Source organism: Delphinus delphis, chromosome 2 (assembly GCF_949987515.2).
Source record: "Delphinus delphis chromosome 2, mDelDel1.2, whole genome shotgun sequence".
Taxonomy (NCBI): Eukaryota; Metazoa; Chordata; class Mammalia; order Artiodactyla; family Delphinidae; genus Delphinus; species Delphinus delphis.
The window spans coordinates 128645912-128660844 of record NC_082684.1 but is presented as its reverse complement, the minus strand read 5'-3'; the positions used below and the strand labels follow the sequence as shown (position 1 = coordinate 128660844).

At 39.5% G+C, this 14933-nt stretch overlaps 1 protein-coding gene across 3 annotated transcripts in view; it reads right to left on the bottom strand.

Annotated features, from left to right (window-relative positions):
* The window catches only part of SIN3A (SIN3 transcription regulator family member A), a 66417-nt gene that overhangs the window by 35185 nt on the left and 16299 nt on the right, over positions 1 to 14933 (bottom strand). For 2 of the 3 annotated variants that reach the window (XM_060005575.1, XM_060005573.1), the window contains exons 2-5: positions 11436 to 11657; positions 5967 to 6143; positions 1435 to 1541; positions 479 to 761 (exon numbers count right to left, since the gene is read on the bottom strand). In XM_060005575.1, the coding sequence (XP_059861558.1) occupies positions 479 to 761; positions 1435 to 1541; positions 5967 to 6143; positions 11436 to 11624 (756 nt within the window). In that variant the 5' untranslated portion in view covers positions 11625 to 11657. Of the gene's footprint in view, positions 1 to 478; positions 762 to 1434; positions 1542 to 5966; positions 6144 to 11435; positions 13026 to 14933 lie in introns of those variants that run through there. The other variant, XM_060005574.1, reaches the window with a different exon arrangement.

The following is a 14933-nucleotide window of genomic DNA, read 5'->3' as shown; positions in this document are numbered from 1 at the left end:
CATATGTGATTAATGACTACGGTATCAATACATTTCTAGACTAAGAACACCCCATCATCATCGTCATCAACAAGATCTTCTGCTTAGCTTGATACGACCTAATCTGGTAAATGGAGTAACTTTTGTAAAATGATGACCGTGCGGAAAACAGTGTAATCTGATCATAAGATGACCATTTCTGCCTGTGCTATCCAAGTACTACTACACAAAGCTGCCATCTGTTGGGACGCTCATGGTTCAAAAAGCAGAAGTTGGGGGCAAAAGAGTCCTTGTAGGTTGTTGATGTGTTGATTTAAACAGATACATAAATATGTGGTATGTAAATGTGAACCACTTTACAGGGATGCGACTACTGCATCTCCTCCGATGAAATTTTAACTTGTGTGATCTATCTAAGTCTTATACTAAGGGAAAATGTCAAAGGAGGGTGCTTTCTAGGGATGGATTTCACACGGTGCAGAGTTTTCCAAGTGCTCACCTTGCTGACTTTGGCAGGTGGGGGCTGAGGAGCTGGCTGGGCAGGAGCTGGGGCTGACTGGGCTGAAGGCTGGGAAGGATGTTGGGGTGGTGGTTGAGGCTGGGGCTGGATGCCATGGGTTGGAATCTGATGAACCTGGCCAGGAGTTGTCACATTCACCATGTCATTGGTTTGCACCTCAATCTTGTAGCCAGGAGGCAAGAAGGTATTGAAGCCCATGATCAAGTCAGGGTGGCCTTTGAACAGCTGGGACACACGACTAATCACTCCTGGAGTGTCGATGCTGATGGAAAAACAAATATTAAAGTGGCAAGCTTAACAAGCACCCTAGCAAGAAAAAAATCACATTCCACTAGGTTCTCTACACAGGAAACTAAAAATCAACCTGAATATTACAAAATTAACAACACACAAAGAACTCTGAAATTCCAAAGTCATTTAGCTTCATAATCAAAGAGGTTTGGTCACAATTTAAACAGAATATACAATCACGCATGGTAACAGTCCTATCAAGCAGATACTCAGGCAGTAAGTCTAAAACTTCAATTCCCGTGGAAGATACAACCTCTGATACACCAGTATAAATCATAATGTATCTATCTACATTGTTCAGACCAGTTACTCTTTTATAATAATGAACCATGCCACAATATTAGTGTATCTTAAATCAATCCAAAAAGCAAGTAGCCTAATCATTACCAGTTTACTTCCCTGATTGAGGTGAAGTACTAAGAAAAATTTTACTTAAGAAAAATTTACCAGTATGCAGAAAACAAAGGTCTAGGGCCTGCAATTTTCATAAAGCAGTATATAAAAGCACGACCCATGAAAATAAAAGCATAAACCCCCCCAAAAGAGCATCCTTTATCTTTCAGCAGATAAGAATAAGCTATATCCTCCTTCCAAAATCAACATAACAAGCACAAAGCTTGAGTACAACCGTGTATATCTTTTACCTCTGAGATTTAAATTCCTTCATGATGTCAAGGAAATCATTGTAGACCTGAGGCTGACTACCAAATTGCAGCTTCACTTGGTCAAGATAGGATAGTGCATCCTCCACCTGAGGCAGGGATAAATCTCAAGGTTATAAAAAGAAAGTCAAGAATTATTTTTTAAAAAATGATTTATGCCTAAATAAAATCAGCATAGTAAATGAAATAGAAATATATAGTAAACATACATAAAAATATTAAAAATTAGTATGTTACCAGTAATAAAACTCAAGCTTAAAATAAAAATCAACTCATAAAACCTGAAGCCTTGCTTTGGATAATTGTGCATAGCATTATTAGTGAAGAACAGTCACATTAATACATCATTCACTTATTCGTTTATTGATTCATTTCACAAATATCTACTAAGCAGCAACAACATGCCAGGCCAGGCCCAATGTGAGGTACTAAGGAGTATGACAAATAAGCCACAGTCCCTGCTCTACAGAAATTCATTTCACATCCAGTTGGAAATCATAACACAGTGGGGCAAGTGGGCAATCACCAAATGCCCAGAGAGCACATGGGAAGGGCACCCCTTCACACACTAAAAAAAAAAACCCTATGGGGACATAGGGAGGGATTCCCCCAGAAGTGGTGTCTAAACCAAGTCCTAAGGATGAGTACTAATTAGCAAAAGTGAAGACCCGTGAAGAAAGTCAGAGGAAGCAGCATCCCAGACTGGACACCATCTGGTACATTTGGAAAACTGAAAACAGTTCAGTTTGGCTAGAGGATCTGTGGTGAAAAGGAGAAATGGTGGTAGGAAGAGTGACAAGAGATAACACAGGAGAGGATGCAGGACCTAGACCCTGAAAGGTCTTGTAAATCTTGTTAAAAAGCAATTTAGGTCTTCCCTGGTGGCGCAGTGGTTAAGAATCCGCCTGCCAATGCAGAGGACACGGGTCTGAGCCCTGGTCTGGGAAGATCCCACATGCTGTGGAGCAACTAAGCCCGTGCGCCACAACTACTGAGCCTGTGCTCTAAAGCCAGCGAGCCACAACTACTGAAGCCCGCATGCCACAACTACTGAAGCCCGTGCGCCTAGAGCCCATGCTCTGCAACAAGAGAAGCCACCGCAATGAGAAGCCCACACAACGAAGAGCAGCCCCCGCTCGCCACAACTAGAAAAAGCCCACACGCAGCAAAGAAGACCCAACTCAGCCAAAAATAAATAATTTTTTAAAAAGCAATTTAGATTTTTATCATCTGCACTTTAGTGTACTCAATTTGGTTACAGTGTTGAGAACGAGTTGGTGCAAGGCAGAATAGATTAAAAGGAGGTAAAACCAGTCATTGTATAAGGCTAACTCATGTGTGAACACGAGTGGAATACATTATAGTACTGACCAAAGGAAAAGAGAGAAATGGACAGAAAAGCTTTTTAGGAGATAGAAGTAACAGGGTTTGGGGACTGACTGATTGGATATGGGAGATAAGGCAGAGGGAGCATTCACTAAATTATAAATTATTTGGGCATTCACAAAGCGGAACAAGTTTGAAAGGCTAGGAAGTTATGAATGTGATTTAGGACAGCTTAAGTGTTAGTTACTCAGGAGATATCCAAGGGAACTGCCTACTAGGTGTACCTTACATACTCTGGGATTATTTTTAATTATATAAAACATCAAGTTTAGGAAAGTTTCACAAGTAAACATCTGATTTGATAAGCACTACTCTTGTGATATATCGTGAAATAGAACGTTTATGTTCAAATAAGCCATTAAACAGTATTCCAAGAGTTGCCCAAACTTCCACTATGGCCATGGTTAATCAGAGCATTTCAGTGTTGCTAGAGAAAAAAGTGTATACTTGGTCAATACCCACTCATTTGATAGTTGGTCTTTTGGTAGTTTAGAAATAACTTGACAATTTTTGTTGAAATTCAATGGATTATTTAATTCATATTCAGAATTTTCCATATTGAAATGGTTCATTAATGACCAAATTGATGGAACTTAAAACTAAGTTTGCAGAAGAAACAAAGACTATGGAAGATATTTAAGAATAGCATTCACAGTCACAACAGAGGAGTTATCAAAAATAAATACACAAAAAAATTAAAAACAAAAAAAAGCACTCTATGGTGTAACATAATTAATACACAGAGGGAAAAAGTGCTGAAACCTGAAGGAAGGAAATTATATGTGATGTGTGTGTGTTTGGAAGAAAAAGGTACAGGTCATAATGAACCACTGTTTAAATATTAGTTATAAAATAACACTACACTTAAAAAAGCCAGCACGACACCTACATTATAAATAGAAACCTGCATGTAAGAACAGTGAGGAAATCCTCTAGTTACCTGAAGTGTAGTACAACTCTTTATAAAAGCACATATACGTTCTAGGAATCACAGCTTAGAAAAAAACAACTTGGAACTAGTCATTTGAAAGCTGCAAGTTTAAGGAGGCACTTGGGGAGGCTCAAATTCTGCTGATGAATTTTCCTGGCTCATTTCAACAGGCGTTTATCAGTAAGGTCCCTAACCTCCTAAAGTCCACAATCTTGTCGGGGAGACAAACACAAACAACTCTAAAGAGGACTTGCTAAATATGTGCCAAATATGTATGCTACTGGCATTCAACAAATAACGAAATCACACCAAACATGCCTCAAATTATTCAAATCTTCCTTGTCATCAATCTGCCAAAGACAAAGAAAGTACAGACAATGTTGATGCTTGAAATAACCTAAGTATTCTCACTGAACACTTCCTTATTATAGAATATAAATGATTTATTGAAGTTGATTCAAATGCTTATAAAGCATTTTAAGACTGATCCAAAAACGGCAAGCAATGTGAGAATACTGAATGAAATTACATGGAGGCACAAGAAAGCATTTTACCTCTCCTCATTAGAAAGGAAATTCAACAAGTTATTATGCCCAGGAATCACACTCAAGAGCTTGTGACTAAAGAACAGAGCAAAAAGACCTAACTCTACCTGACTCACTCTATAACCCCAACTCTAAAGCCCTTTCATGCTTCCTTGACAGCTTCTGTAAAACATACAAAGCACACTCTATATACTTATACACAAGTGAGGAAAGAGAATAAAATAGGTGTTATACCTTTGATAGGACTGACTGGAAAAGGGATATAGAAATAAATATATTTTTTTGTTAGTTTAACAGTAAGTTTATAAGCTCTTTTGCAACATTAAGGTATTAAGTGCTGAATACAGTATTAATATGGAATTAAGTCACACCAAACCAACTTAAAAAAAAATATTTTCAGGACTTGGTGAAGTGCTAAGTCCATAGCAATAATACATTTTGGTACACAGCCATCACTCTACAAGCAGAGAGTAAAAACGTTTTAAGGAAAACATCAATATAACTTACAAATATTTTCCCAAAGACAGAGCCCAGAGTAAAGTTACAGGCCCAAATAATTTGTACTCTCTTTAAGAACTATGCTTATGTATAATCAACTCTTAATTACTTAAGCTAATATAGACAGAGTAAATTTTTACAAAATCCCTCTACATAGCTTAGCTTTGGTGTGCTTTTTATTTATGTAACATTTAATTTCCATAGGCCAATTTTGAAGTTCCCGAGAACCCAAACCAACGAGGGCAGGAGTCAGGGAGAACTAGATTAAGTATCAAGGAAAAGAGAGGGCCGAAATATTTGCTACAAAAATATATACTTCAAGGATATACTGTTCATTCCTACTTACAAGCTACTTGATATAATTAGCCTGGTATGACCAAATAAAGATCCAACATCTTATCTCTTTATAGTTCTTTAATTTTATATTTCTTGCACTAGATTCTAAATTTTATACAAATGTAAAACTAGAAGAAAATGAAATCTGGAAAACTTGTTACCACAATCACACGTTTTGAAAAGTAACACTCAACAGAGAGAGAAGGTTAGCTGGGCGTACAAGCTTCACTTCTCCACAGATGCCTCATGAATTTCAAAGTGGTGAAAACCTACAGCATATACTCAGCAGATCAGATGAAAACACTGACACTTCATTCACAATAACAGCCTTTCCCAAACTTCATAAAGGTTCCCCCAAAGGAGCATGTGTTTTACTAAGGATGGACTTGATGATCCCAGCCAATTTAGCTAGTCATAAACAAGAATAAAAAGATTAAACCATAATACCGGGCCCATTAACTATACAGGACTGTAGCCAACTATGTGTATGTTAGTAAAACCTTATTCCACGCTAAGAACTAAGAGTTCAGAAGGAGGCATCCAAAAAATGGACTTTATTTCATATGAAAATAGCCCCTCAGTCCTGGAACGTTTGAATACCATGCATTCATACATTCCAAAAACATTTCTTGAATGTATTTTCTGGATCAGGCACTGGTGCTAAGACAGGAAATCTAAGTAGGTTTCAAAACAAAAGCAAAGTAAAACTTCTTGTGATTCAACGCCCCCAGTCTACTGTTAAAAGTTGTTACACCACTACCAATAGGCTGAAGCCAATGTTACTTGCTAAGAGAGAAATGGAAGGAGTTGAATACCACCTTGAGCCTCTGAAACTGCTGCTGCCCCTGCACTGGTGCAACTGGTGGAGCTGGATGAGCATGACTCTGGACCACCTGGCCTCCATGGGGCTGCACAGCTGTTGGGTGATGATGGCTGCTATGAACTGCTGCTATGGTGGGCCCATGACTGCCGGAGCTCTGTGGAACGGCTGAAACCTGGAATGGACAAAATACAGATAAGAAGCTTCAAGCTTTACGCATTCTTCCCCAGATGCCTCTAAAGAACATGCACACATATCTTTGCATACACAAAGATAATCAGAAACTCAAATTTCCCACAAAAGGGAAGTGGTGAAATAAATTATAGCCCACCCAGATTACAACAGAATTCTGCAGCTATTAAAAATTATATAGCTCAGCACATCTCAAACTATCTGTGGTAAAGGACAAGTTTTTCTTTTTTCTTAAATTCCAATCCATCATGGACCACTACTTTTATAAAATACAATAAAAATGAATTACTAGAAAAGTGAGATAAAAAATACATAAGCCCATAATTTTCATTACTAGGTTTTACAAATATAAAATTACAATGTCCAACTGCTATAAAAGTTTCTAAACATGCTTCATTTCTGTACTTATCTCATTACAGACTAGTATGAAAGTGTTCACATCAGCCATCTGTGGACCACAGTTTGAATAGCACTGATATAGATGCATATATATCATTTAACATTTAAAAATGTTCACAATCCATAAATTGAATGTACTCATGTGTTGCATATGGATTTAAACTTTTAATTTTTTAAAAAGCACATTACAAAGCAGTATATATAATACATACACTAAGGATAAATTAGGAGTTTGGAATTAATATGTACACATACTATATATAAAACAGATAACCAACAAGGACCTACAGTATGGCACAGGGAATTATACTCAGTATCTTTTAATAACCTATAATGGAAAAGAATTTTAAAAAGAATATATATATATATATATATATATTATTTTTCTGTAGCGCTTTGCTGTACACCTGAAACTAACACAACACTGTAAATCAACTATACTAGAATAAAAAAATTCTTAGTCAACACTCAGAAAAAAAATACAATTAAGATTTTAAATCCTAGACAACAAATATATAGTAAAATGTTAGCATTTTATCTTGTGGTAGTAGGATTAGAGAAGATTTTTATTTTGTTTTATTTATGCTGCTTATCCTTACCTGCTACTAATTTTTTTTTTTTTTTTTTTTTTGCCGCACTGCACGGCTTTCTGGATCTTAGTACCCCTACCAGGGATTGAACCTGGGCCCTGGCAGTGAAAGCGCTGAGTCCTAACCACTGGACCACCAGGGAACTCCCTTATTTGCTACTTCTAAAATTAAAATTTTAAAATTTCTTCCAAATCGTTGGTGGTTTGGCCTCAAACATATTTCTTTTTTATTCTCTCTTGTCCTCTTATAAGTTTAAGAGTAAAATAAAAGCACAAGCCCCTTTCCTTCTATTTCTGTTGCAAGAAATGCTATATAAAATTTCCAAAGCTTTTAAAATTTTCCTATTTCAGAACTGTTAATCACTGCAGAAGACAACTAAGGACAATATACCTGAGTTGCCACATCTCCAAAACAAGGAGACCGAATAACATGACACCTTAAAACAATGTAAGTTGCAGGGCTTCCCTGGTGACGCAGTGGTTGAGAGTCCGCCTGCTGATGCAGGGGACACGGGTTCGTGCCCCGGTCTGGGAGGATCCCACGTGCCGTGGAGCGGCTGGGCCCGTGAGCCATGGCCACTGAGCCTGCGCGTCTGGAGCCTGTGCCCCACAACGGGAGAGGCCACAACAGTGAGAGGCCCGCGTACCACAAAAAACAAAAAAAACCAATGTAAGCTGTGTACTACAACTTAAGAGAGAATGTTTTTTTCCCAAGTCCCCACAGATTTATAAAGATTACCCTGGGCAGAGCGGAGGGTGGGAAATACAGCAACTATTTACAAATCCACAGAAACAATAAACCTTAGGAGTAAAAAGAAACTATTTAGACAATTCTAAAAGCTCTAATATATCTCTCGCAAGAAGAGTTATTATTCTGAGCTTCTATATTCCAACATGCATGTGCTGGACAGGTTTTTACAAGACTTAATTGGAGTTTATAAATATTTGAGATGGCTGGTTTTATAAGAGCACATTATAGCTTCCAGTTTAGGAATAAATGTAACTATCCCCAGTGTAGGAAAAAGTCCTGAACTAGTTCAGATAAAAGTAATCACCCAGGGACTTCCCTGGTGGTCCAGTGGTAAAGAATCCACCTTACAATGCAGGGGACGCAGGTTTGATCCCTGGTCAGGAAACTAAGATCCCACATGCCTCGGGGCAACTAAGCCCGTGTGCCACAACTACTGAGCTCGTGCGCCTCACCTAGAGAGAGAAAACCCACACGCTGCAACGAAGAGCCCATGTACTGCAATGAAAGATCCAGCGTACCACACGCAGCCAAAAAAATAAATAAATCTTAAAAAAAAAAAGTAATCACCCAAGGGAAACACGCAACTTTTCTTTCCTCTAAGTCCTAACCTAACGATTTGATCTGTAGCAGTCCTCCGACTGCTGCACCCAGTCCCATATGAAGGCACTATACTGCTTCAAGGGGGACTCCAAAGGAAGAGTGACACCTAAGGAATTACCATTTCCTATTTCACCTGGGTTTCCCTCTTCCTTGATTGTTTTCTTATAATAAATTCCTAGAAATTCCATTTCTAGGTAAAAAAATAACTAAAGAATCTGACACAAACTGTCAAATTGCTCTCAAGGAAGATTATGCCAATTTATGTTCCCAGTACCAGCCAAATCTTTTTATTTTTATTTTTTTAATTTTTACTTTATTTTTTCTGGCCACACCACATGGCTTGCGGGATCTCAGTTCCCTGACCAGGGACTGAACCCAGGCCACAGCAGTGAAAGCCCAGAATCCTAACCACTAGGCCACCAGGAAACTCCCGTGCCAGCCAAACCTTTTTAAAAGTCACTAATAACTTAGGTAGAAGAAGGCCTCTCCACACTAGTTAAATAAATTATGGTTCAGACTGACCTGGAATGGAATATTATAAATGCAATGATTTTTTAAAAACTTACTTGGATCTATACACACATTCAAGTGGAAAGTTGTCCACTATATATTAAGTGAAAAGAACAAACAGTAGAACAGTATACACTGTATGGTCCAAATTATGAGAAGAGAGAAGTGAATCTAAATAATTAGGCAGGTAAATAAATATATGCTTGTATATGCATACAAAATTTTGGATACCCGAGAAATGCACCAGTGGGATAAAGTCTGAGGAGTCAGAAGTCACATTATATCATTTTTCTTTAAATGGTGATATTTATTTTCATATAATTAAAAAGGGCAGGGCTTCCCTGGTGGCGCAGTGGTTGAGAGTCCGCCTATCGATGCAGGGGACACGGGTTCGTGCCCTGGTCCGGGAAGATCCCACATGCCGCGGGGTGGCTGTGCCCGTGAGCCATGGCCGCTGAGCCTGTGCGTCCGGAGCCTGTGCTCCGCAACGGGAGAGGCCACAACAGTGAGAGGCCCGCGTACCGCAAAAAAAAAAAAAAAAAAAAAAAAGGCAAAACACAAATTTCTTCCATTTTTACAGAACAGAGTGAACAGACAAGAGATGAATGATCAGTTGTTGATCAGGATATGCAATGATAGCAATATAGAGTGCTATGTAAATATAAATAAATTGGTACAGCTTTGGGACTTCCTGGTGGTGCAGTGGTTGGGAATCTGCCTGCCAATGCAGGGGGACACGGGTTCAATACCTGGTCCAGGAAGATCCCACATGCCGCAGAGCAACTAAGCCCGTGCACCACAACTACTGAGCCTGCGCTCTAGAGCCCAAGAGCCACAGCTACTGAGCCCACGTGCCACAACTACTGGTGCCCGCATGCTCTAGCGCCCGCGTGCCTCAACTACTGAGCCCACGTGCCACAACTACTGAAGGCTGCGTACCTAGAGCCCATGCTCCGCAACGAGAAGCCACCACAATGAGAAGCCTGTGCACCACGACGAAGAGTAGTCCCTGATTGCCACAACTAGAGAAAGCCCGTGCGCAGCAACAAAGACCCAATGCACCAAAAAGAAACCCAACAACAACAAACTGGTACAGCTTTGAAAAACAATTTGACATTACCTGCTAAGGGTGAAGATGTGCACACCCTATGACCCAGTAATCCGTCTCCTAGGCACTCAAGAAACTTCCTACCGTGCCCTCAGACCCACTGAGTGGTCTGCAAAAACAAAGAGCTTGCACCAGGATGTAAACCAACTACTTCACACAGTTGTGCTTCACAACTAAGCACACTGTTTAATTCCACTGCCGTTTTAAATTCCTATAGCAAAACCCTCTTGATAAAAAACGTAGTGCATTGACTTACATTCTGTTGCAAGCTTGTCTTGTCACTGTGAATTGCCACTGTGAGTACCACTGCACTAGGAGAACCTAAGAACGTTCACCACAGTTCCTGTCTAACAGGAAAAGTCTGGAAACAGCCTGATAGTCCATCAACAGAAGAATGGATAAATTAATTGGATATATTAATATAATTCATAACTAAATGAGAATGACTCACTCAATTGGTCACATACTAAATATGGGTAAGTCTTAGGAACCACACTGAGTGAAAAAAAAAGTGAGTCAAAGAAGAAAATATATGTTTTCATTTATATACAAGTTCAAAAATACCCAAACTAAACAACTTTATTGTCTAGCGGTATAAACAAAATGATTTTATATAGCACAGGGAGTTCTACTCAATACTCTGTAATGGCCTAGATGGGAAAAGAACCTAAAAAAGAGTGGATATATGTACATGTATAACTGATTCACTTTGCTGTACACCTGAAACTAACACAACATTATAAATCAACTATACTCCAATCAATCAAAAATAAATAAATGATTTTAAAACACGAAATAAAGTCAAGGGAATAATAAACCCAGAGTTCAGATTAGTGGTTACCTCTAAAGGGAGGGAAAAGGAAAAGGGATCAGGGAGAGACAGTGAACTTCAAAGGTCATGACAACATTTTTTTTTTAAAAATGTGCATGGTAAATACACAAGTGTACACTGTTTACATTATTTTTTATACCTTACATATATCTCATAAATAAATTTTTTGTTGTTGTTGTTGTTTTTGCGATACGCGGGCCTCTCACTGTTGTGGCCTCTCCCGTTGCGGAGCACAGACTCTGGACGTGCAGGCTCAGTGGCCATGGCTCATGGGCCCAGCCGCTCCGCGGCATGTGGGATCTTCCCGGACCGGGGCACGAACCCGTGTCCCCTGCATCGGCAGGCGGACTCTCAACCACTGCGCCACCAGGGAAGCCCCCATAAATAAGTTTTTTAATATCTGAATGTTTAATAAAAATTTTTTAATTGGGTAAAATCACCAGTGTTCCTCTTTCACCCCTAGTCCCTTGATGGGCTCCAGTTTACCTGGTAACTGGGTGTCACAGAGTACTGAATTCCTGTGGCTGACTGCATGGTCTCAGACACCGCTTCATACACAGGAGGGGCAGGGGCAAGCACCCGGTGCTGGTGAGGAAAAGCCTCTGTGCTGCCAGGGATCCGACGCTGCTGGGCCGCATACACCGGTGACTCCTGGTCATCCAAACGTCGCTTCATTCTGCACTCATGCTCAGGGATGCACTACAAAACCTGCAGAAATGAAAAGCAATGACATGCAAACCAATTCGCACTCCAATACAATGTGTACAACCAGTCACCCAAACTGGTATAAGCTCAACTCCCAGAATCAATGATTATCTACTTCATCCTAGAGATAATCACTGGGTAGTTTTGTGCACGCTGGTGCACACACTCCCAACAGTGGACAGATTATTATAACTGAAAGACAAAATTTAAATAATAACATAGTTTGAATTACTCTGGTACTAGAGTTGAAAAATAACCTCCAATTTAAAAACACAAAGATACACCTTTCTTCATTCTCTGGTTTTGTCAAGCGTCATCATCCCTAACATTAATTATATTATTCACATGCTATAAAAACATTCAAGTGTTTCTTCCTAACTCCTCTCAAAAGCTAGTACTATAATTCCCGTCTACTTTTTAAAATATGAATTGTTTCAACAATTAAATGGTATCATGGTAAGAACACTAGGCCAGGTGTAAGAAGACGATGGTTCTAGACTTGGCAATTTAAGAAACTATGTACGCCTCAACAAGTTCCTCGTTCCATGTGAGTTTGTTTCTCCGAAAATAAAATAAGATTGAAATAGACCATTGCTAAGGTTTCTCCTGATTCTAACATTCTTTAATCCTAAAGTGATTCCAGAATCCCTTAGTTTAATAATCTCCCTGTAGGGGAACACTTCCTTTCCTGCAGCACACAAAAAGTCTAATAAACACTATGGCCAGGAATCCAGATGGGTCTTCTCAGAGCTTTTCCAACATCGGTATCATTAACATAAGCATATCAATACGAAAGAATGCTCCAGTCATCCGAAGACAAAATAGGGCCAAGGCCTACCAATTTTTGGTCACAAAAAAAACTTTAAAAAGACACCACTGCTGTGGTAAGATTAAAAATACAGTAACAGATCTCCAAGCCACTCCCTCTCCACCTAAAGTAAGGCTCTTTTTAAGACTGGGGGTGGGGGGCTTTTACCTACTTTCTACATCCACCCATACCTTTTTTCTTCATTCCCTGGGACCGTGCATGCTCTGAGGGGAAGCAGTCCTCACAAGGACTCCTCAAGGCTGCTTCACCCCTTCTCCGTCCTCACCATCATCCTCGCCATCATCCTCAACCTGCCTGCCACTCGAATGCTCAGCCTTGAAATAGTGTCTTGGGTTTTTCTCACACCTTACAAACCTAAGTTAGACTCTGACACAGGAGCACAACTGTTTCATTTGCAAGCCAGCTATTTTCAATGTTATCTTTCTGTAAATCGCAAGCTATAAATATCCTTTCTGTTGACTATAACTTATTTATTTACTTATTTATTTAGCCACGCTGTGCGGCATGTGGGATCTTAGTTCCCCTACAAGGGATCGAACCCACACCCCCTGCATTGGAAGCGCAAAGTCTTAACCACTGAACCACCAGGGAAGTCCCTATTGACTATAACTTTAGATCAAAGGACTAAGTCTCCCAAATTTCTATGAACACTCAATCTCAACCTACTTGGGGATAAGTCTAATAAATGGACAAGACTGAAAAGTCTTAAAGACTTTTTGGCTACTACTTCTATGTATACCCATGATCTAGATCACAGTTTGTTTTTGGGTTCCACTGGCTTGAAACTTAGATGCTTAAACACATCTGAGATTAATCTCTGGAACCAAAAGCCAGTCAATACCTCATAAATGGAAAACCAAATTTAGATCAGAAGAGCACAGCATAGGACTATGGAAAAAAACTAAAGTACCTGTCAAGACCTGGATTCTAGTCCAAACTCTGACTCGAAGCTGTATAACTTTGGTCCTGCTTCCTTACTTGCAAAAGGATGTAATTAGACTACTCTAGTGATTGCCAAATGCTGGTCTGTGGAGAAGTCTATAGGAAAATGAAAAAGAGCGGGGGGAGAGGGGATTGCAGTGAGTTTTTCATAGGTTAAGTATTAAAGAACTATGCTTTACTCTGAGATCATGTCCTATCTTTTAGCTATTAAAATATCATTTGTTTTATAAAGTGACTGTGATTCTATAAAGTATTTAACTTCATTTGCCTCTACAGAGTTTGCCTTCCAGACCATCTCTATGACACTATAGAGACCGCCCAGGGTCTGCACTTTCTCTGAACTGTACTTTACTTCTTTAACAATAACCACTCTTAATTCTATTCCCGAGGTGGTTCTCAAATCAATTGCTTCTTCTCTAGCCATACAGACACGCCCTCATTTCAAGACCTTATCATCCCTTACCTCAATTGTTACCAACACCCTCCAGCCTCTCTCCCATCTAGTCTACCCTCTACACTGCTTTCAAAATGGTCAGCCTCAGGACTTCCCTGGTAGTCCAGTGGGTAAGACTCCACGCTCCCAATGCAGGGGGCCTGGGTTTGATCCCTGGTTGGGGAACTAGATCCTGCATGCGTGCCGCAACTAAGGATCCTGCATGCCGCAGTGAAGATCCTGCAAGCTGCAACTAAGACCCAGCGCAGCCAAAATAAATAAATAATAAATAAATATTAAAAAAAAAAGTTGGTCTCAAATGCAAATCCAATCCAGCTGTAAATCCATCATCTTAAGTGATGGCTTCCCATCACTTAAGAAAACAATCCAGGAATTCCCTGGTGGTCCAGTGGTTAAGGTTCGGCACTCTCACTGCTGAGGGTCTGGGTTCAATCCCTGGTCGGGGAACTAAGATCTCAAGCCGCGCAGCACAGCCAAAAAAACCCAAAACCCAAAAACAAACAAACAAAAAACCCCCCAAAACAAAACAACAATAACAACCTAAATTCCTTAACTTGGCCTTCAAAATTCTTCCTTACTCACTGGGGGGACAATTTAACTTACCAATTACATCCTTTCAGTCCCCACCCTATCATCCAGGCCTGTCAAGTGTCTTCCCACTCCCCTAAACAAGCCTCAAGTCTATAAGCTTCAAGGTAGAGTCCTTTTCAACTGTCACATTCCAGACACTCATCACAGATGCTCAAATACTGTACATGCAGAAGGGAAAGATAACATAGTTAACATAATAACAGCATATACTGAATGCCAAGCACCATTCTATACAATTTACCAATAATAATTTAATGCCTACAACAACCCTATAAGCAAGGTACTACTATTCTCTATGTTATAAATGAGAAAACTGAAACACAAAGATTAAAATTGCCCAAGGTTGCACAGCTAAAAGGCAAAGCTGGGATATGAATCCACAAAATCTGTCTCCAGAGCCTGGATTCTTTTTTTTTTTTTAATTGAATACAGAAGTATATCCTTTTTAAAAAATTAATTAATT